Source organism: Eschrichtius robustus, chromosome 1, assembly GCF_028021215.1.
Source record: "Eschrichtius robustus isolate mEscRob2 chromosome 1, mEscRob2.pri, whole genome shotgun sequence".
NCBI lineage: Eukaryota > Metazoa > Chordata > Mammalia > Artiodactyla > Eschrichtiidae > Eschrichtius > Eschrichtius robustus.
This window is the reverse complement of record NC_090824.1, coordinates 114,381,054-114,404,575: the sequence shown is the minus strand read 5'-3', so window position 1 is coordinate 114,404,575 and position 23,522 is coordinate 114,381,054. Positions and strand designations below refer to the sequence as shown.

General features: G+C 44.7%; 1 protein-coding gene across 1 annotated transcript in view; it reads left to right on the top strand.

Annotated features, from left to right (window-relative positions):
- Positions 1-23,522, top strand: part of MYO5C (myosin VC) — a 105,928-nt gene that overhangs the window by 18,042 nt on the left and 64,364 nt on the right. The window contains exons 5-11 of the mRNA XM_068536206.1: positions 3,242-3,398; positions 5,586-5,729; positions 6,504-6,585; positions 7,719-7,826; positions 15,936-16,042; positions 19,075-19,340; positions 23,089-23,170. Of these exons, the coding sequence (XP_068392307.1) occupies positions 3,242-3,398; positions 5,586-5,729; positions 6,504-6,585; positions 7,719-7,826; positions 15,936-16,042; positions 19,075-19,340; positions 23,089-23,170 (946 nt within the window). The remainder of the gene's footprint in view (positions 1-3,241; positions 3,399-5,585; positions 5,730-6,503; positions 6,586-7,718; positions 7,827-15,935; positions 16,043-19,074; positions 19,341-23,088; positions 23,171-23,522) is intronic.

Genomic DNA, 23,522 nt, shown 5'->3' with positions numbered 1-23,522 from the left:
GCTCCTGCATTTGCTGCGCCTTCACAGTGGTAGGGAGACATCTGGCTGGGTCTCATTAAAAGTGACCATCAATCAGACCGGCAGGGGTGCTTGGTAGAGCAGACTGACTGTACCAAGTAGCAAATGACTGTTATATATAACTGCCTAAACCAAGTTTCCTGGTTTTGCCCCTTCTAGGTAGTCAAGTCAGTCCTACCAATCTGGGAATAGCCGATGCTTTTCTTGCAGTGTGTTTGGTTGGAAGAAAATTGATTTATTCTTCACTGTGAGATGCTTAAGCATTTTTACCCATCCACAGCAGCAGACTCTAGTGGTAGATGAGCACAGGTTTTAGCTGTAGGAGATTTGGGGTTTTATTCTAATTTTGCCACTTGTTTTTTGTATGGCCTGTGAAGTTATTGTTTTGCTAGCAAACAAGGAAGCTTTTCTGAAAAGCCTCCTGTGGACCAGGCACTGTGCACACACTCACACATCATCTTGAGTGCCCTCAAAAGAGCGTGTGATGAGGATGCCTGAGCAGTAGTCAGACAACTGAGATGTGAAGCCATCCACCCAAGGTCACCCAGCAAGAGAAAGGCAGAGCTGGGATTTGTGCTCGGATTTCTAGACTCCATGTGTAATTTGTTTTCCCCATAACTATCCTATTTTGGCTTCAACATCCTGATCTGTAAAAGGATCTTGGTAGATCCTTACAGTTTGCAAAAGAACTTTCACAGACAGTGGTCTCCTTTGAGTCTTAGAACACCTCTGTGAAGTCTATTGAACCGCCATCATGCCCTTATTTCACAGATAAAACCTGAGACACAGGACTTGGGTCTGCTACATTTACTTCATAACCCTGGGCACAGCCCTGATCTCCCTCAGCTTCAGGATCCTCATCTGTGAGCTAGATAGCTCAGAGAGCACCCATTCCAAGCTCTACTGCTTATAACCAGGAAAAAATAATGGTGGCTTATACAAGGTAGAAATGCATGATTCTCTCCTGCAGAGAAGTCTGAGGGGCAGTCCAGGGCTAGCACACCACCTCTACCAAGTCATCAAGGATCAGTGCCTTCCAACTTCCCAATCCTTGGAGCGGGATCCTTGGCCTCAGGGCCAAGCAAGTACTCAGCCTCCTTTCTCTCTTTTCTAGGCTACAGAGTGTCCCAGGGGAAGGGTGTGCCCCTCCTGGTTAAGGAGCCCTCCCAGAAGCCCCCACAGAGCACTTCTGCTCACAGCTCATTGGTCAGGTCCTACTCACATGACCATGCCTAGCCACAAGGGAGGCTGGGATATGTAGTCTTTCATATGCACAGCAACATGTCCACTAAGAACATGGGGCCTAGTCCCTAAGAAGCAGGGGAGGATGAACGTTGGGTGGAGAATTACTGATTAAAAACCAGTAACCTGGGACACCCGAACCCCACGTCCTCAGTCTCAGCAGGCGCCCTCCATGCCTCGATGCACCTGTCAGGCCACAAGGGATCGTGTGACTCCCTCTCTTTTGGAAACACATCAGAGGCTGGGAGCCAAGCCAGGCTGTGCTCCTGAGGACACCAGCTGGACCCGAACCTGCCGTCCCTACTCTGGTGCTGTGACGAATGACGCAAAAGTCTCCCCCTTTTCCTGAGCCCTGCGGGTAGTGTGGAGGCTCGTGAGCAGAGGGCAGCCGAGCCCGATGGTACCAGAACATGAAAGATCCTGCAGGTTCCAAAAAAAAATTGCCAGTTACCTTGGCTTCTGCCACAGCAAGGTTCTTTCCAGTGCTAAAACACCCGTGGTTCTAGGATTTACCCTGGCCCCTGCAGGTCTCCAGGGCATCTGCAAGATTAGAGTCTGTGTGGCTCAGAGCCTGACAGGCCAGGACTGCCCCTGGGTGTCAGTAGCATGAGCTCGTTAGAGCTGCAGGACTGAGCCAGGTTCAAGCTTGAAGAGCCAGTTTCCTCTGGAGGTCTGTCTAACTGTACTAGCAGAACCGAACATAAGGCAGGCTCTTACTGGACTTGCCGATGCTGGACTAGGAGTCCGGAGAGCCCAGCGTTAGGAACCCCAGTCCCACTCCGTGCGGCTGAGGGGCGCTGGGAGTGTTGTTCACCTCCTGAGCGTCTTAGCTTTCCTCACTGAGGCCAGGAGCTCTCTCTCTAAGGTCCTCTCCAGTGTTCACAGGGAGGCTGTGTATTCTGTGCCTCGCAGAGTCACTGTTCTACTCATCTGTAAAATGGATACACAGTATGTGGCATAGGATTTTTGTGAGGCTTAAATGAGAATCCCTGTAAAGTATTCACCAAGCACCTGGCACATAAGCGGTGCTAGGACAGGACTATAATAAGGTTCTACCATCATGATCTTATGACACAAAAAGTTTAATGCATTTTTTTAAGATCTCTAAGTTGTGTAACAGAGCATGTTGGCTTATGGAGCACACGTGTTCCCAAGCACATTTGAAGTAATTGCTCTCCAAATGATGTCTTTAAAATGTTTTTATATTTAAGTGGGGATATACAGAAAGGAGTTGACGTAGGCTTGAGACTGCTATCTTTAGAAACCTGCTTGCAGGTTTGGCCTGTGGCAAACCTCTGGGAACTTGGATTTCAGAAAGGTTCTCAACATTTCCTAATTGCTAAGAGTGGCTCACTGCACCTAAACTGTTTGTGTGAACAGTGTGGTTCCTGCTGAATATCTGCTTTCCTTCTGGGCATCTGGAATTTTGGTGTGTGATAGCAGAGGATGCCTATGTGACCAGCCCCCAGTAAAAACCCTGGACACTGAGTCTCTATTGAGCTTCCCTGGTAGACAGTGTTTCCCGTGTGTTGTCGTAATTCATTGCTGGAGGAAGTAAGTGCATCCTGTGTGACTCCACTGGGAGAGGACTCTTGGAAGTTTGCACCTGGCCTCCTCTGGACTTGGCCCTGTATGCCTTTTCCCTTTGCTTATTTGCTTTGTATCCTTCTGGTGTAATAAGTCTTAGCCATGAGTGCAAATATTTGCTGAGTCCTGTGAGTCCTCCTGGTGGATCACTGATCTGGAATTGGTCTTGGGGACTCTCAGCACAGGGGACACAGCAGGAAACGAAGTTGTGTGTTCAGCAGGATCACAGAGAAAAAGACTAGAAGGAAATTCACTGATATGTTAAAAACAGTTACTTTAAAGTGATAAAACAAAGTCCCTTCTTCTGGCTTATCTGCTTTCTTCTTGATGAGTATATATTGCCTAATAGGAAGAAATGAATCTTTTAAAAAATCCTTTTATTTATTTGCTTTAGAAATAATAAAAATCAGTCAATAATTGTAAGCGGGGAGTCGGGTGCTGGAAAGACAGTATCTGCTCGCTATGCCATGAGGTACTTCGCCACCGTCAGCAAGTCCAGCACTAATGCTCACGTGGAAGACAAGGTTCTGGCGTCGAACCCCATAACTGAGGTGTGTACCCTGTGGGTGTGGGGAGTGGGGACAGAGGCAGAGGCGTGTATGGAGAAGTGGGCTGGTTCGTGTATACAGGCATACCTCACTTTGCAGATATTGCTTTTTTTCTTTTTTTTTTTTTTTAACTAGTTAAAGGTTTATGGCAATCCTGCATCAAACAAGTCTATCAGCGCCTTTTTCCAACAGCATTTGCTCACTTTTGTCTCTGTGTCACGGTTTGGTAACTCTCGCAGTATTTCAAACCCTCCACCAACAAAAAGATTCGGACTTGCTGAAGGGTCAGATGGTGGTTAGCATTTTTTAGCAATAAAATATTTAAAATTAAGGTGTGTACATTGTTTTTTTAGACATAATGCTATTTCACTCTTAATAGACTATAGTATAGTGTAAACATAACTTTTATATGCACTGGGAAACCAGAAAATTCGTGCAGCTTGCTTTATTGTGACATTTGCTCTATTGCGGTGGTCTGGAACTAAACCCACCATATCTTCAAGGTATGCCTGTATGTTGTGCTTGCTAACTTGAGTTCCCTTCCTTTAAAAGCCAAAGAAGTGAGGGCAGGGAAGGAGCAAGGAAGTCTGTTCTCCGGTGGGATTTGAAGGAGATTGGGGCATAGATTGCTGCTTCCAAGGCCTCTCTCCTCTACCTGCTGGGCTAGAAGTTCTACCATCAGGATTTCAGGAGTCCCCTGTTTACGTTTATATCCCAGGGGAAATTTCCTCAAGCACAGAGACAACTGGTACACCAAGACCAGTGGTGTTCTCCAGCCAACCAGCACCAACTTTCATGAGCTGATTGTCAAACATTCAGGAATTCTTTTGCAAGTTATTGTTAAACCTTTGGTAGTTTGAAATCAGTCATGGTGGAAGTATTTACACCTTACAAATCGGCAGATGTCACATATCCAGGCTGTTCCTCCTCCCCTCCCTGAGAGTGATTCCTCAGCACACCACTGACTGGCTCAGATATGTGGGCAAGGCCAACCACGATGGCACCCAGGGGTAAGGAGACAACCCTCAAGGAAGAAGGGGCATCTGACAGCTCACGGGAGGGCCCAAAGGCCAACTCTGGCTGCCTTGCAAATTGGGAAGAGGATTGATTTGGATTTATTTGGAAGCATAGCAAGTAATTAAGAACGTTAGATTCCTAGACCCTTTCTCCCTGTTTTCTTGAATCAAAATCCTCAATGAATATTTATCAGACCACCTATTTTGTATAAGCCACTGTGCCAAAATAATACAGGAAGTAATGAAAAAGAATAAGGTCCAATCGCCAAGTTTTAAGACTCCTCTAACATAGCATATTTTAAATTCGAATAGAAAGATAAATCATGATCCAAGATGGCAGTAAAAAGGTTGTCAAGAAGCACTACCCTGTTAAATGCCCAGTGGATGATATCGTGTGGTTATTTGTTTAGGGCTGGTCTCACCTGCTAGTGTAAGCTCCATGAAGGCAAGACCATGTCTACTTGGTTTACCTTCGCCTGCCAGTAAATACATGTTGTCCAAAAGCATGATGGCCTGGACAGGAATGCGACATGTGTGCATAGGAAGGGTACTTCCAGCTGGAAGGTGCCCAGAAAGGGAGAGCAGGGTGGGCAAGAGGAGAGACAGAATTCAGTAGCAGAAGTAAAAAGAAAAAATCATGCTCAGTGTGGGAGGGATGGAAGAAGGCAGTTGTTTGGTTGAGTAGAAAGTTCGAGTAGGGAAGTGGTAAGGGATAAGGACAGAAATAAAGGTTGGATGAAGGATGTAGACTTTGAATTGAGCATCTCTAATATTTTAGGCATAGATGAGTTGAGACACTGTATATTATCTCATTTAATTCTCCCAACTCTGTAAGATGCATACTTCCCCATATTACAGCTAGAGAAATTTGAGACTTGGAAAGATGAAATAACTTTTCTAGCATCACACAGATAGTAAAAAAGGAGCCTAGGGCCATGAAACATCAGAACCCATGTGTTTTCTGATCCTGCTCAGTGTCTACCAGTAAGATTGAGGGGAGCCTTGAGGTGAGATTGAGGAGACCTAAGGATGTGTCTTATTCCCTGCGAGCCCCTGCCTCCCGGCCTCCCTCTATAATCAGACTTTTCCCCAGCATACAGGACTGGATTTTACTGTAACTGCTCCAAAAATATTGATGCAAAGGTTTTTTTAATGTTGTTACTATGTTTTGTAGGCTGTTGGAAATGCCAAGACCACCCGCAATGACAACAGCAGTCGGTTTGGGAAATACACAGAAATCAGTTTTGATGAGAGAAATCAAATTATAGGAGCCAACATGAGAACTTACCTGCTGGAGAAATCCAGAGTTGTCTTTCAAGTAAGGATAAAAATATTAAATTTCCTTTTCCCCAACTTTTGTAGTATGGTTCACATTTATATATTCATTAGACAACCTACATTGTTCTGTGACTTGAAGAATACAGTTTTCCTATATTTCATTTGCAGTTTGGGTTATTATTTTTCTATTTCTTAAAAATGAAAAGTGATGAATAGGTCCAGTATTAGTGGAATTATATGGTTGAGGGAAAAGTTTATGACTTTCAATTTTAGGCACTTAAATCCTTAGCATTTAAAAATCAAGTTTATCTTTCTAGAACACAAAGACGTCTACTTGAAATAGACAAAGCTGTTAGACTGGCTTTTGTATCAGGAAGGGAATGGGATCAGATCTAGAGAGGCGGGGTTTAAGAAAAAGGCTTCTCTCCATAAAATGGAGAAAACTCTCATCGTTTTGGCCCAGAAGGAGAGTAACAGTAAACCTTGTACTGCAGGGAGTTTCTTTAAAATTTCAACTAGTACTAACTACATTATTTCCCCTTTCGTAGAATGTTTCGTTTAATAACACTTTCTCTGCGGTGGTTATTTGGAAGGTGATCTTGGGCCACCGGCTCTCCCTCTGTGAGCCAGTGGAGGCAAGAAGTTGGGTCACAGCAAAAACACACGTGGATGTCCGTGTCCATGAGAGCAGAACTGTCAAGATTAGCCATCTAAGAACTGTCCAGATTAGCCATCTAAGACCCTCTTGTTGAAAACCTCACATCTTCATTTGTGAAGGGCTTGTGTAATTCCAGGACTTTTCTTTATCTTACAGTCAGAAAATGAGCGAAATTACCACATTTTCTATCAGCTTTGTGCATCTGCACAGCAGTCGGAATTTAAACATCTTAAATTGGGTACGTAATGCATGGTGTGTGGAAGAGTCTCTTTTTTATGTAGGAATTTAAATTCTAGGTTAATTCCGTCTTCTTATAATATCGTCACTTTTAAAAAAAAAGTATTCTGTCCAGAAACATAAGATCCTTGGGTTCCAGGGGTGGAATTGATGCATTTAACTGAGGAGGTAGATTAGTTAGGGGCAAAGTGAGTCCAGGAATAGGGGACCCCTTCAACTCCAGGGTTCTTTGCAAAGCTCCAGAGTGATTGTGGTCCATCCAGCTAGAACTACCTGAAGAAGGCCTTCTGACCACTGGGACTTACCGGTCTAAGTCCCCAAACTTTTCTTTTTATCTGAACTTCTTGGATGGTCATTTTTCTAACAGCTATGACATATTTCCGTGTCTTCTGAGACAGAGTACCTCTATCATAATTTGGATTTCCTTGATGACTCAAAATCATTATTAATTGTAATCATAATTAATGAGCTATTTGTCGTTTAGTGCAAATGGCCCAACTGCGGTGGTATCTCGGCTCTCCTGTCTTGGTCGTTTGTGCCGTGTTGGTAGACAGAATTGTCTAGTGTGTCGCAGTTGAGTGCACACTCCCTAATCCTGGAGAAGTTACTTGCACTTGTAGAATCTAAGTTTCTTCAGATTTCGTATAATGATAATATCCATGCCTTGTCTGCCAAATAGAATGTGAAGAGCGAACATGAAAGAGCTTTCTGAAGGCTCCCCTACTATTCAAATATTAGATGCATATATGGTTATTATCTTGACCATAGTGATGTTTTCATAATGGTATATGTTTATCAAAACTTATCAAGTTTTCTACAGTTAATCGTACGTTCAATAAACCTCAGTAATGCTGTATAAAATTGTTAGGTATGGGAACAAAAACCACGCACTTTGGAGTCAGGCCTGTGTTTTAATTCTTGCCCTGCCGTCAGCTGTGGGACCATGAGCAGGCCTTCACTTTTCCGAGCCTCAGCTTCTGAGTCAGCAACGTAGATTTCTAAGGAATAAGTGGAGAAACATTTGTAAAGTGCTTAAGATAGCACATTAAGTGTGAACTTTTCTTCTCGCTTCTGATGTACATGTATGTTCAGATTTCTGTGTCACAGATGTCACAGTCTTACTTTTGATTTCAGGGAGTGCAGAAGAATTTAATTATACGAGAATGGGGGGCAGTACCATCATTGAGGGCGTGAATGACAGAGCCAACATGATAGAGACTCAGAAGACCTTCACACTACTGGGTAAGTGAAAGCATCCTGTCCCAGGAGTGGCCATTTTCTCCAAAAAGGCTGGGATGCCCAGGATGCATGTGTTCTGAAGACACCTAATAAATTCTAATTTTAAGATGAGCCAATCAAAAAACATACTTGGAGGCCAAGCGGTCAAAAAGGTGCTTTTCCCTGAAAAGATCCAGAAATCAACTCTGTGCTCTATGATGACCTAGATGGGTGGGATTGAAGGGTGGGTGAGAGGAAGGGGATATATGTATACATATAGCTGATTCACATCGTTGTATAGCAGAAACTAACACAACATTGTAAAACAACTATACTCCAATAAAAATGAATGAATGAATGAATAAATAAATAAATAAATAAATAATTTAAAAAACCCTATGGCAGGGACTTCCCTGGTGGTCCAGTGGTAAAGAATCCACCTAGCAATGCAGGGGACGCGGGGTCGATCCCTAGTCAGGGAACTAAAATCCCACATACCACCGGGCAACTAAGCCCGTGTGCCATAACTACTGAGCTCGTGCGCCTCAACTAGAGAGCCTGAGTGCTGCAAACTACAGAGCCCACATGCTCTGAAGCTGCGTTCCACAGCTACAGAACCCACGCACTCTGGAACCCGTGTGCACAACTACAGAGCCCACGCACCCTGGAGCCTGCGTGCCACAACTACTAAAGCCCGTGCACCTAGAGCCTGTGCTCTGCAACAAGAGAAGCCACCGCAACGAGAAGCCCGTGCACTGCAATGAAAAGTAGCCCCCGCTCGCCGCAACTAGAGAAAGCCCATGTGCAGCAATGAAGACCCGATGCAGCCAAAAAAAAAAAAGACCCGAGACAGCCAAAATATAAAAAATAAATAAATAAAATCCTTAAAAAAAAAGAAACCTTATGGAAAGGGCCCCAAATGATAGCAGTAGTCAAAAAGTATTCTTCACCTCCATGGGCTCACAGTAAAAAAAAGTTTTACTTAATATTCTTGGGGCGGTGGGATGAATTGGGAGATTGGGATTGACACATATACACTAATATGTATAAAATAGGTAACTAATGAGAACCGGCTGTATAGCATAGGGAACTCCACTTCGCTGTACAGTAGAAAGTAACACAACATTGTAAAACAACCATACCCCAATTAAAAAAAAAAAAAAAAAAAGGAAAAAAATAATATCCTTGAAGAAGCAATAAAAATAATTAATTTTATTAAAAAATAAATAAATGATCTTAACTAAGAGTATAACTCTTTGAGAAACAGTGACTTATTGCCAGTGGTTCTCAATACTAGAATATCAGATCACCTGAGAAGATTGTTTTTTTAAATTCTTATATCTAGATATCACCCCAGACCTACTAAATCTGAATGAGAATATTGAGAACAATGATATACCTAAAAGAGAAGAAATAATCATGTAGAAGCTTTTCATTCTAATCTGTGAACTGTGTGAAAACCTCGAGATAGACATTTGAAATAAAAAGTGTCTAACTTTGGGCTTCTTCCTTTCCATCAGGAATTTATGAACTAGCGTTCAATTTCTACCCTAATCAGTCGTTCTAACAAAACTCCTAATTTTAAAAAGATCAGATCTTTTTTTTGCTGCAAAATTTAATTTTGCAAAGTTCACTTAAACTGAACAAAAGAAAATCTTTGTAGAGAAAAAATGCAGCTCTTAATGTTCCTCCACATGCATGCACTGGACATGGCTATGAGTCCTCTAAGAACAAGAACTTTATCTTTCTTAAAATGACCATTTATTATTATCTCTTGTGATTCCGGGCTGACTGGGCTCACCTGGGCACTTCTCACTTGGGGATTCTCGTATGATGGTGGCAGGGGCTGGATCAGCTGAGGGCGTCTTCTGTCACAGGGGCTGGGATGGCTAGAACTACTGAGGGCCGGGTGGGCATTTCTCTTCCTCCATGTGGCCCTCCTCACAGCACGCAGGTCACATGCGGCTAGCTTCTCCCAGAGCTAGTTCCGACAGGCTCAGGTGGACTCTGCAGGTTTTTTTATGAACCAGCCTTGGAAGCAGTGCAGCATCACTGCTGCTGTGTGCTAATAATCAAAAGCAAGGCATAGGGCCAGCTCAGACTTAGGACCCTCGGGGAGAAAACTACACAGGGCGTGAACAATGGGAGGGTAATGCATTGGGGGTCATCTTTGGAGAGTAGCCACCACAGTAGCTGTTAGGGACGTGGTGAGGATTAAGAGATAACGTCTCTTGGTTTATGAACTGTGGCATGCTCTATCAGAATGAGAGATCAGTACACATGTAATGAAAGCATGACCTCAACGTATGAATCACTAAAAAATGTCCTAGGCCAGAGGTTGGCAGATTGCAGCCTGTTTTTTTGTTTTTTTTTTTTTTTAATTAATTAATTAATTTATTTATGGCTGTGTTGGGTCTTCGTTTCTGTGCGAGAGCTTTCTCCAGTTGTGGCAAGCGGGGGCCACTCTTCATCGCGGTGCGCGCGCCACGCCTCTCACTATCGCGGCCTCTCTTGTTGCGGAGCACAGGCCCAGACACGCAGGCTCAGTAATTGTGGCTCACGGGCCCAGCCGCTCCGCGGCACGTGGGATCTTCCCAGACCAGGGCTCGAACCCGTGTCCCCTGCATTGGCAGGCAGATTCTCAACCACTGCGCCACCAGGGAAGCCCTGCAGCCTGTTTTTGTAAATAAAGTTTTATTGGAACACAGCCACACTCATTTAAGTATGATCTATGGCCGTTTTCATGCTATGGTGGCAGAGTTGAGTACTTGTGCCATAGACTCTATAGCCTGCAAAGCCTAATAAGGAAACGTTTGCTGACTCTTGTCCTAGGTGATAGTTGAGCATAGCTGATGGGTTCCTTACAGTTTTCTTGCAATTTGTGAAAAGGTTCGTGGGTGGAGTCATGAAGCTAAGCTTCAACCCCAGTGTGTTTAAACATGGATGTCCCCTGAGGACCCCTGGCCAGGCAAAGAAGTTTGAGCAGGCTTCAGAGGTCTGTTTGCTGCTGTGGAGTAGATTCATGCATGGAACTCACTATAACTTTGAGATTGCCATCATCCTGTGACCCCCACAGCCAATAATCTCATGCCGTGTCTTGATTTCATGGTCTCTAAACCTGCGTTGTCCAACACAGTTAACTACTAGCCAGAAGTGACTGTTTACATTAATTAAAATGAAATAAATTTTTTATTTAAAAATGTTTTTTTAACATCTTTATTGGAGTATAATTGTATAATTGCTTTACAATGGTGTGTTAGTTTCTGCTTTATAACAAAGTGAGTCAGTTATACATATACATATGTTCCCATATAAAATGAAATAAATTTTAAAATTCATTTCTCAGTTGCAGTAGACATGTTTCAAATGCTCATAACCATATGTAGCTAATAGCTGCCATATTGTTCAGCACAGATAGAGAACATTTTCATCCCCAAGGAAAGTTCTATCCGATAGCATGTCTCCGACAATGTGAATATCTCGTGTATACTGCTTGTCCCGTTGGCTGTGTCCTCTTGTTTGTGTCTCAGTGTTATCATCTTAGACAGAGACCCCCTCAAGGGCAGACTGCCCAACATGAATCATACATAGGCTTATAACACATTTGGGCAGATACCTTTTTTAAATGTAATTGCTAAACAACGTACTTGTTGGTTGATTTGTCCATTGCTGTGGTTTGCTATGGAGACAGTTTGGAGAAACAGACAAGGTTAGCAGTGAGGTCATCTAGTTCAGTACACAAATCCACTTCACAACACGCCCAGTAAGCAGACTTCTGGGATCTGCTCAGACTTCTTTGCCTGGTGCAGAGTCATCAGGAAACCATCACTTTTATATACCCTGGGGTGAGCTAAGGCAGCTTCATGACTCCACAGGTCTTTTCACTCACTGCAGTGGTCACTGGCGGTACACTGCTTAGCCATGATACACCCGGTGTGATTGTGACTTTGGCAAGTTCCCTAACCCTTCTATGCCTTAGTTTACCCCTCTGTAAAATGGGAGCAGTACTAGTACTTTATATAGTTGTTGTAAGCATCAGACGAGGTGATATGTAGAAAGTACTAAGGATAATGCCTGCTGCAGAGCTTCATTTGCTTTCCCTTCTGGCTCTGCTTCTGAGGTACTAAAATGGTTCTGACACCCAATTCCAATGTGTGTTGGGGGAGGAGGGTGAGGGTAGGGGGTTCCCCACACCAAGTGATTCTCTGGACACCAGCTGGGTGTCCTACAATTCGCCTCAATTCTGACACTACCTGGAGAAAGCCTCAGATCCCACAGGTTGAGGGCTCAGTTCCACAGGACTGCCCCCAGCCCACCCCGCTTCAGATCAGGTTGTCACCTGTGATTGTAACCGAATGGCTGTAAATCAGAGGTTCCCACAACCACCTCCTTGGGTTCAGTTAATTTGCTAGAGCAGCTCACAGAACTCAGAGAAACATTTTACTTACTAGGTCATCAATTTAATATAAAAGGATATAACTCAGGAACAGTCATTTGGAACAGATACACAGGGGCAAGTATGTGGGAAGGAGCACGGAGCTTCCATGCTGTCTGAGTGTGTCACTCTCCACAATCCCCATGCATTCACCTGGGGGCTTGCAAACCTCGTGCTTTTGGGTTTTTATGGAGACTTCATTACATAGGCACGGTTGATTAAATCATTGGCCATTGGCAGTTAGTTCAACTTCTAGCCCCTCTCTGCTCCCCGGAGTTTGAGGGGTGAGACTGAAAGTTCCAACTCTCAATCACAGGGTTGTTTCCCCTGGCAACCAGCCCCCATCCTCACATGACCTAAGGGCATTCCAAAATTGCCTCATTAACAAAAGACATCTTAATCTCTCTCAGAAGTTAGGAAGTTCCCGGGGTTTTAGAAGTTCTGTGTGTTAAGAAACTGGATGAAGCCCAAGTATATACTTCTTAGTTTAAATCACAATATCACAGGTACTTTAGCTAGCCACAAGTTACCCACTGAGGAAGCAGAATGGGGGTGCATTTTGATCAAGAGCTCATTTCCTTTGTTCTTCTGCTGACTCTCATTTAATTCATCCTTTGATCTTTGCCTAGCCATTAAGATCTCCGACAGAAAGAATACTCTGGAAACAGTCAGACCTATCCTGGACCTCAGGCTCAAGAAACTTGACCACTATGTTTCTCATTGAAATCTACCTCAGGCCAGTGGTGCTTGTGCAGTGATTTTATCTTACTAGAAATGATTACTTAAGTGAGGTCTTAAGTTCTTTCTTTGACATCATTGCTTTGGAGTTGTTATTTCACTTTTGTCAGTTTTGGAAAGCATGGGGTAAGTAATGGATCATACAGAGAGTGGGAGTGCCAGAGCAGATTCCCAAACTTTGTGTATTTAGTTGCTTTTCTTCATCACTTACCTGTCATTTATCATAGTGATGCTCAGGGGTTTATTTCTGTTAGAATCATCTGTCCTTCAAATGTAGGCATTAGCGCGAAATGGAACAGCTGCAAATGCCTGGACTCAGATTGAACTGGAGGCTTCCATGTCATTTTGGTTTGAAATTTTTTTTTTTAATTTTTATTGGAGTATAGTTGTTTTACAATATTGTGTTAGTTTCTACTGTACAGCAAAGTGAGTCAGCTATACATATACATATATCCCCTCTTTTTTGGATTTTCTTCCCATTTAGGTCACCACAGAGCACTGAGTAGACTTCCCTGAGCTATACAGTAGGTTCTCATTAGTTATCTGTTTCATACATAGTATCAATAGTGTATATGTGTCAATCCCAATCTCCCAATTCATCTCCCGCCCCCTCCACCGCCCTTTCCTCCTTGGTATCCATACGTTTGTTCTCTATGTCTGTGTCTCTATTTCCGTTTTGTAAATAAGGTTGTCTATACTAATTTGTTCAGATGTCACATGTATGTGTTAATATACGATATTTGTTTTTCTCTTTCTGACTTACTTCACTCTGTATGACAGTCTCTAGGTCCATCCATGTCTCTACAAATGACTCAATTTCATTCCTTTGTATGGCTGAGTAATATTACATTGTATATATGTACCACATCTTCTTGGACATTTAGGTTGCTTCCATGACCTGGCTATTGTAAATAGTGCTGCAGTGAACATTGGGGTGCATGTGTCTTTTTGAGTTAATGGTTCTCTCTGGGTATATGCCCAGTAGTGGGATTGCTGGGTCATATGGTAGTTCTAGTTTTAGGTTTTTAAGGAGCCTCCATACTGTTCTCCATAGTGGCTGTATCAATTTACATTCCCACCAACAGTGCAAGAGGGATCCCTTTTCTCCACACCCTCTCCAGCATTTATCGTTCATAGATTTTTTGGTGATGGCCACTCTGACTGGTGTGAGGTGATACCTCATTGTAGTTTTGATTTGCATTTCTCTAATAATTAGTGATGTTGAACATCTTTTCATGTGTTTGTTGGCCATCTCTATGTCTTCGTTGGAGAAATGTCTATTTAGGTCTCCCGCCCATATTTTGATTGGGTTGTTTTTTCTTTTTGATATTGAGCTGCATGAGCTGCTTGTATGTTTTGGAGATTAATCCTTTGTCAGTTGCTTCGTTTGCAAATATTTTCTCCCATTCTGAGGATTGTCTTTTCATCTTGTTTATGGTTTCCTTTGCTGTGCAAAAGCTTTTAAGTTTAATTAGGTCTCATAGGTTTGAAATCTTTTATGACTTTGATTTTGCGTAATCTTAGTAGAGAGAAGTCTCTCCAGGTTTGGAAATTATTTAAGAACGTGACCTAGCTGCTATTGAGATATTCCACATATCCTCAAGTCAGAAGTAGCAGGTGGCTGCAGTGGCTCTTACTGGGCATTTAGGGCCTGCTGCTTTTGTGCTGGAGGAGTCGAGGGTCTCCTGTTAACTGAAAAAAATGCACAACCTAAAAGTTGAGAATTATGTTTTATTTGGAGGACAAAACTGAGGATTTAAGCCTGGCACACAGCCTCGCAGCTAGCTCTGAGGGACTGCTCCCAAGAGGTAAGGGAGGAGCCAGGATATGTAGGAGTTTTAAGTCAGAACATCAAAAGATTACTGTTAATTAAAGAAAACCAGACATCTCAAATTAAGGAATTTAGCACTTTTCTATTTATGGGAAGATACAAGAGTCTGGGTTCATTGAAATCATTCCTTTGATACGCACCTTAGCTACTTAGGACCCGTATCCTGCTTTTCTCCATCCTGAATCCCTTCAGGGTACACTGTTGGGGGCAGTGATAGTGGCTGATGGTCTGATGGCCACAGCATCCATTGTTTGCTGATATAGCAGGCAACATTTTTCATTCACAAGTGATATTCCACATACATTGGTCAGGGTCCCATCGAGGAATCATGGGGCACATTCAAATAGGATAAAAGGAGGAGGGTTTATTTATGAAGGGAGCAACTACAAACTGTGTGGGGCTAAGGGGGCTCTGAGGAGCAGTAGGGACCTGGAAACAACAGCCCTTTTGTTCAGGCACGGAGCCTGAAGGGCAGGTTGGGGAAAGTCAGCAATGACTCGGAACAGTAACATTCTGTCAGTCGGCAACACAGCCAGCCTGAGGCAACTTTGCAGGGAAAGAGATGGGGAGATGTACCCAGCACCTGTCTCCTCCTGCTCTCTCATCTCCTGCCAGGGTCCCCACTGGTCAAACCCCACCAGAGCCCATTGCCTTGGTCCAAACAGGCCAGTCCCCTGCGGCAGAGAACAGGGTGCAGAGCTGGAGGGGCAAATGAAATCCTTCCAGCACCCACCATAAAAAGCATCCAGAGAGCTTATGAGCAAAAAAGAAAAGAAAAAAAAATTAACAATCAAGAAAGCACAGCACACAGAATGAATGAGAGAGCTGGTTCTCCCAGGAACCCGACATGAAGTGGTTACTCAGATACTAATTTTTGTGTTGAACTTCCTAGCAGCCACAGCAAAAGGGGAACCTGGTGGGTTGTACAGCTCACATTGTGTGTCTGCACACATCAAACTAGAAAGACAGCAAACTGGATTTTCCCTGGGGTCTACTCATTGTTCCCTGTCCCAGCTCTTGGCACTGATGGTACTAGAGTGTCATGAGAGAATTCAGGTGTTTATCTTACTAGTGACTGAGCAAGAGAAGAAATGCAGTATTCCTAATTTGGGAAAAATTTTGTTTTCAGGTTTCAAGGAAGATTTTCAGATGGATGTTTTTAAGATCCTGGCAGCCATCCTACATCTGGGCAATGTGCAGATCATAGCAGTGGGCAACGAGAGATCGGCAGTCAGTGTAAGATATGTGTTTGTTTCACCCTTCCTGTGTAGGGAGGATCATCAGTAGAAACCGCTCATGGTTACCCTGCTTTTGCATTTTAGCACCAGGCACATTGGGCCTACTGGGGAGACCAGTTTAACAGGAACAAGGAAGGTAGGAGTTTCCATGGGTTACCTTCAAAGAGTAAAGCTTCTTCCCCTTGCAACAGTAGAGAAGGGGGAAATGCATTCTCTGTTTTTCTTTTATTCAACAGATTTTTACTGAGTGCCTACTCTGTGCCAGACACTGTTATAGGCTCTGGAGAAACAGCAGTGAACAAAACAAGATCAGAAGGCCTTCATGAAGCTTATGATCTGGGGGAAGGAAGTGGAGGAGGGGGAGACACAATAAACAGTTACAGGCTCTGGCAGCTGGCCATAGCCATTAAAAAGGAAAATTAAGCAGAGTAGGGGTGGGGTGGGGCTGTGCCTTTTGTATCTGGCATTCAGAGAAAGCCTTTCTAATTCCATAAGGAAGTGAATTGTATCACTTCACACACACACTTCGGGAAGAACATTTGAAGTAGAGGGAACAGCAGGTGCAAAGGCCCTAAGTCAGGAAGTGTTATTGGAAAAATAGCCAAAAGGTTGGTAAATGCAGAAAAGAGTGAGAGAAAGGAGGGGTGGTAGATGAGGCCAGAAAATGAGGGGTAGGCGGGAGGGAAAGGTGCAGATCATGCAGGGCCTTAAGGGCACTGGACAGTTTTAAGTAGAAAGGACACCTCCTACCTCCTGACACATGCCTGATTCAAACACCAGTGGTGCTCTCTGTGGAAATATATTCCCATGTAAGTTTTGTGATGGATTTCTTTATTTAATGGACACAAGATAAGTTTATGTGTGTGTCTCTTTAGCAACAAATGTTATGAATGGTGATTCTTGGTGGGGTATGTGTTTGCTTATTCTCAACAATATCCATGTAAAGAGGACAGTCACACAGTTAAAAATTTCTCTGAAATGCAAAATCTTCTTATCGTTAAAGCTTTGTATTAACATGTGTGTCTTAGTCATCTCCGGTTGCCATAACAAAATACCACAGGCTGGGTGGCTTAACAACAGAAATTTATTTTCTCACAGTCCTGGAGGCTGAAAGTCCAAGATCAAGGTGCCAGCATGGTTGAACTCTTGGTGAGGGCCCTCTTCCTAGCTTGCAGACAGCTACCTTCTTGCTGTGTCCTCACATGGCAGAGAGAGACAGCAATATCTAGTCTCTTTTCTTATAAGGACACTAATCCTATCATGGGGGCCCCATCCGCATGACCTCATCTAAACCTAATTACCTCCTAAAGGCCCCACTTCCAAATACCATCACATTGGGGGTTAGGGCTTCAACATATGAGTTTTTCATATGACTGAAACAAACATTCAGTCCATAACAATATCTACTTTCATGTCTCCAAAACAACGGATGGGAACAATTGTTAATTTTGTACACCTGGTAATTTCTCAGCTCTGGGACCTGTGGTTTAAGGGGAGAGAGCGCTGAGCAGAAATGAAGGGTGTGTTTTTGGCCTGTTGCCATATGACCAGGAGGTAATTCTCCTCCCTCTCCTCAGATTCCTACACTAAGCGCCCCGCCCCCTTCCCCACCAATATCCAGCCCTGACAGAGTCAGTCAGTTCACAAAGGACTGGGAAGTTTGGAGAAAGGTGGTGGTAGGCCTGGAATGTGTGTAGGTGTGGTTCTTCCTCTGGATACTGGCTCATTTACCCCAGAAATGGGCTGCTGCACTTTTTCTTCTGAAACTCCCAAGACTTCCACCCAACAAATGCCCTTGCTTTGAACTCTGTCCTGTGAAGTTTGTTGTGAAGGTAGTATTTTGGAGGAGGAGTTAAAATTGATAGACTAAAAATCCTTTGTCTATCCATCTTAGGAGACAGATTCCACAAAAAAGATGTCAAATCTTTGTAGAAAATTATCAGTCCTGTAATTTTCAGTCATTTGCATCAAGAACTTGAAATATTGGGCAAATTCAATTGGATGAAGCCAGCTTACTTTTTAAAACTTGCTGCCCCTTTGCATTTCCCCCGGTAGCTGCACCTGTAGCTGAATGTTTTTAACGCAGAAGGTTTGGTTCCTGCTTAGAAGGAAGGAAACCAATGGCTCTGCCAGTTCCCTCCCCCAGGGAGGGAATCAGGCACATTTAAGACAGGCTTCATATTATTGTGATCTTGGTCAGAAGGGATGTGGGTTGGCGGCAGGACTTTATAGGTTGTCATCGCCACTGTAATCTGATGCTTTTTAAATGCAATCATGTGGTTTTTCCCCGATTGGCTGAGATGGTGTCTACAGATCAGCCTGCCTCAGAAGTTCCCCTTCCCGAGAGGAATGATGGTGTGCAGTCACATGGGATCACATCTCCTTGCCTAGTGACAAGGACCCCTAGTCCATGCTTCCTGAAGACAAACAGGAGCAGAACTCTCCTTGCCTGCTGGCCAGTGGGGCAGCTCTCCTGCCCAGGCTTGGGAGAGAAATAAGATTCACTTTGTACATCCAGGAAGAGTTCCCACCACAGCCCTCAAGTTGGCTGGGAAGCTTACTTTAGTCCAGGGAGCCCACCATGTTCTCTCTGACAATGACACCTAGGTACCTCCTGGGCCAGACCCCCCGGGCAAATCCCAACAACACAAGGAGGGAGAGGTCGTGAGTGTAGGCTCTGACAGGTGGCCTGGATGTGATGCAAAGGGAAGAGAGGCTTCAAGGCTGTGTCCACATGCACAGGAGAGGGGAGAGGATTGCTTCTGTGGCCTAAATCACTACTGACATTCTTTGACCCGAACGAAAATCCAGATGGGACCAAGCCCAGGACTGCCTGGCATCACCACAGCGGTGCCCTGCCAGGGACCAGGTGCAGACTGAGTGCCGCTGCAGGCCCTCCTGCTTCACTCCCAGACCCGGCTCTGTGTCCTGAGGCCTGGTCGTGCAGAGGCCGAGGGGCCTGGCTGAGTGGGCCAGTGCCGGTTTAGACGGCCCGATGGCCCTGACGGGGCTTGTGTCTTGCTTTTGAAGGAGGACAACAGTCACCTGGAGGTGTTCTGTGAGCTCCTGGGGCTGGAGAGTGGCAGAGTCGCTCAGTGGCTGTGTAATCGCAAGATCATCACAAACTCCGAGACGGTGGTGAAACCCATGACCAGGTCCCAGGCCATCAACGCCAGGGACGCGCTGGCCAAAAAGATCTACGCTCAGCTGTTTGACTTCATTGTGGAGAGAATTAACCAAGCCTTGCAGTTTTCAGGCAAGCAGCACACTTTTATTGGTGTTTTGGACATTTATGGGTAAGAGTCTCCTCAGTGAGTCTGTCTTTCCTCATTTAAATGTCGAATGCCTGTTATTTTTAGATCATTTTGTTCTGGTTGCTCTTTTGTGTTTCACGTGATCAGAAAGATGGTGTTCTCTTTTTTTGCATATATATGGATGTTAGATACAGTCTCCTGGGCTACAGTGTCTTTTTTCTAGGGTATATTAAATAAATTCTAAATCAATAATGGCCAACATCCAGAGCCACATGCCAGCTACCATGCTGAGTGGTCTCCGTGCACCTTCTTATTCCTCAAACAACCTTGTAATTACCCTCGTTTTACAGATGAAACAACTAAGCCTTAGGAAGACTCTTTCACAGTTGCTCTGCTGGTGGGAAAACCCAGCACTGTATGAGGCTCTCACCCACTTCTGTTTCCCTATGGAGGCCCTGTGAGGTGTAGAGCCCTGACATACCTTTCCCATTTCGTAGGGTGAAAATAACAGCCCCAGCGGTCCTGCACCTTGCCCACACTCACAGGGCCAGAGGTAGACTCAAACCCAGGGCTTTTACCAACCAGCCTCCTCACACCGAAAATCCTCTTCCATTCTTGGATCATGAGGGTCATGTGTTTGCCCCATTCTCCAAGAATTCTAATACATTTGGGGGACCAAGTTCCCACATTGGGGTTTTTTTCTTGGCTTCTTTTCATTGCCCAGTCCTGCTTTTCCAGGTCAGACTTGTGCTAAAGACACTTGTAGAACAGCCAAGAAGAGTGAGTGAGGCCTGGCCAGCGTGAGGGGAGTTAGCACCCGGGCTTTTGTTTGTTAGCAACTGGCCTCGGGCGCCCAACCCCTTCCCCCTCCCAGGACCAGCCCTGGTTTCTCAGGGGGAGGAGGGACAGATGGTCCCAGGGAAGGCATCACGGAGTATTGCACCCAGATTGGGGAGTATCCCCCCACACGCCGGGAAAAGCAGCTCACCCTCCCCTTCCCATTTGGAGGGGAGAGCCGGCTCTGCTGGAAGGGCAGGCAGAAGGGGCCGCTGAACTTTTTTTTACCCATATAGAGAGAAATAGCTTTTCCCACAGCTATTTAATGTGAGGCTGTGCCTCAGGGGAGTTCCTTGTTTAACTTAGGTTCTAAGTTAATACTGTACATATGACTCCCAATTAATAGTATCTGTCAACAGTTATAAATTAGTGATACATTGCTGGGGTAGTCTAATAAATTATTTACCTTGTCCATTCAAAAAAAAAAAAAGGATTTGAGCAGCCAATAATCATTTAAGCAGACTTTTACAATAGTCTGTCTCATTGTGGTGAAAATGTGACTGTTATATTTTTTCTATTCTTCTCTGTGTTTTTAAAATGTCTTTAAAATAAATAGCCCTTTATTTTAAGAATATATTATTTCATTCAAGAACAAATATGCATGTGCCAGGAACTATGTCAGGTGTGATTGATAAAGAAAATAGACATGGCTTCTGACCTCTAGGGACTTAACTTTTAGTGGAGTGGGCAGGCAGATACTTAGAGGTTGGGATGACTTCTGGGCGGGGAATAAGTAGATGGATGTGCTGCAGGTTAGCAGGGCAGGAAGAAGAGAGGGGGCAGCTGAGAACAGGGAGCAGTGAGTCAGGAGAATGGCAGGCCGGCGTCAGATCCGCAGGCTGATAGACCGCTGTCATAAGGAAGTTGAATTTTTGGCTAAGTGGGCAAATCTTTGACAGGAGTAATTGTAAATTTTTAAGAACTTGTTAGGGTAGATTTTAAATTCATATTTTAAAATTAAATTCCTCCTTGGAAATTTAAAAAGTAACATGCTCACTGCCACCCATGAATTCATTTCATCCCTCCAAAAAAATAAACTCTCCTCTTTAAGTAAGAGTGTTACTGTCTGGGGCGAATCCTTTCACACCTTTCTCCAGTATGCTTATGTCTAGGTTAGCCCTCGTGCATGCACACCTGCAGCTGTTGAGAGAACCGAGCTCAGGGTGACCTGGAAATAAGACAGCCTGAAAAGAAAAGTTACCCTCTGTGAAGGCGATTAAAGCCAAAGCTGTGAGCCTTGAGATTTCAGCTCGGAAAAGCATGGAGGCTTGTGGTTCCCCAGCCAGTCGGGTATTTATGTTCTCTAGACCCAGAGTTGGAAAGGCCTGGGGCTTGGAATCGGTCCGCAGGGAGTGAGCACCGCACCACACCTGTTGTGTGGCCCCCAGAAAGTCACAGAACCTCTCTGAACCTCAGTTTCGGAGGGGGCCTCTCTGGCAGGGTTATTACAAAGGTCAAATGGAAGAGATTGTGAAGATATTTTGAGAACCATAAGGATTGTTCAAATGTGAACAGGAAAACAGTCATTGATGTTTGACATTCGGCCCCTGCCCTAGGAAGTCCAGCCTTTGGCCCCAGCTGCGGGCCGCAGGGCACGATGAGGCCCTTTTGTCTCCCCTCCAGGCCCAGCCGTGGCCTGTCTGCAATGTCCAGGCCGGCAGAGCCTCCGGACCACCCAGGGCGCATGTGGTATGGGGCTGTCAGGACTGTGGGTTCTGCTCCTGTTCCAAGTCACCCTGCAGCTGCCCAGAGGACAGTCCGGGCCCTTCACCTCCCCAGGAATTCTAAACTGAGCCAAACGGGCTCGGTCAAGTGAGATTCCCAGGGGACCCATGGTTGGAGCTGGCAGGAACCTCTCGGGATTAGAGCGATTAAGAACTAAGGCTTTAGACTAAGGCACCAAGAGCTGGGGTCGAATTGCATGTCTGGCACTACATTGCAATGGTCACCATCTCTTCTGACCCTCGTGTGTAACAGTGGGGTCAGGGCAGCTCTTCACCTAGGGCGGTGTTGGGTTAAGTGAGGTGATGACCATCAATGCTAACACCTAAAGTACTCAGCCTCCTTCTGGCAGGAGCACTCATCTGGACAGGTGGTGGCGTTGGGTGCCCCGGTTTTGTTCAGCCCACATCATAGAGTGGGGTAATTCACATAAAATCAGGTTTCTGGATTCTCTTGAGAATCAGGTGACCTCACATCCTGACCTGCATTAATCCATGGCCACAGCTGGCTGGAGCTGAGTAGCAGCTGCCCGTTGGGCAATCCTGGTTATCATGGGCCCCGCACAGTTCCAGCCTGCCCCCCATTCTGTCGTCTACTGGTCTCCCCTCAGCTTGTGAGTTTGCAGCTCCAGAGACAGACACTGAAAGTCTGAAAATGGGGGTGGGGCTGTCTGCCTTGGACCTAAAGGGGTCTGCTGGGCTATGGGTATTAGATGGCCTTGCCCTTTTCCTCCAAGGACTATGAAAGCACCCCTTGGGAGGCAAAACCGTGCTGCCTCTGTGTGCAGCAAAGAGTGGGGCAACAGGAAGCAGCGTTGCTTTTTCACTGGAAACATAAGTGTTACCGTCAGGTCAGCTCACAGCTCAGTCTGACACGGTTTGTCCTCGGACAAATTTTTCAACTTCTCAGTCTTATAAAGTGAGGATAATAATGCTGATGCCAGTGTTATGGTGTGGATTAAATGATATGCCATATTGTACCATGCCTATTTTAATGCCTGCTTCAGGTAGGTGTTTTGTACACCCAAGATGCCTTCCTGGGGCAGCCTGGAAAAAGGTGACTTATAAACTGAATGCTAGGATGTTTAAAACAGAAGCTTTGAGGCATATTTAAAACTTGCAGAAAACAGAGAAAACTTTTAAACTGTAAAAATCTGTAAAAAAATGCTAACCTATAAATGAATGTATATATCCTTCAAGTTATATCTTAACTTGTTTAAACTGTATTTCAGTTTCGAAACCTTTGATGTGAACAGCTTTGAACAGTTTTGCATCAATTATGCTAACGAAAAGCTGCAACAACAGTTTAACCTGGTAAGTGACTTTTCTGCCTTCTTGAAACTAGCTCTCAGCCGTGTGTGTGTGTGTGTGTGTGTGTGTGTGTGTGTGTGTGTGAGAGAGAGAGAGAGAGACACAGAGACAGAGAGACAGAGACAGACCATGGAGAGAGGCTCAGTCTAGTTCTTTCCCTCTTCAAATCTTGCTGGATCACTCACATGCTGGGTCACTGCACCATCTTGTGGCCATATCTTGAAACTGCACCTTCCCATCCTATTTCATCTTTGTGGAGCCACTTGCCAACTTCTGTTTCAGTTCATCGCCTGCCATTCTTGGACACCGACCACCCCCCCTGCAGCCAGACCAAACCTCTTAGTTTCCTGAAGGC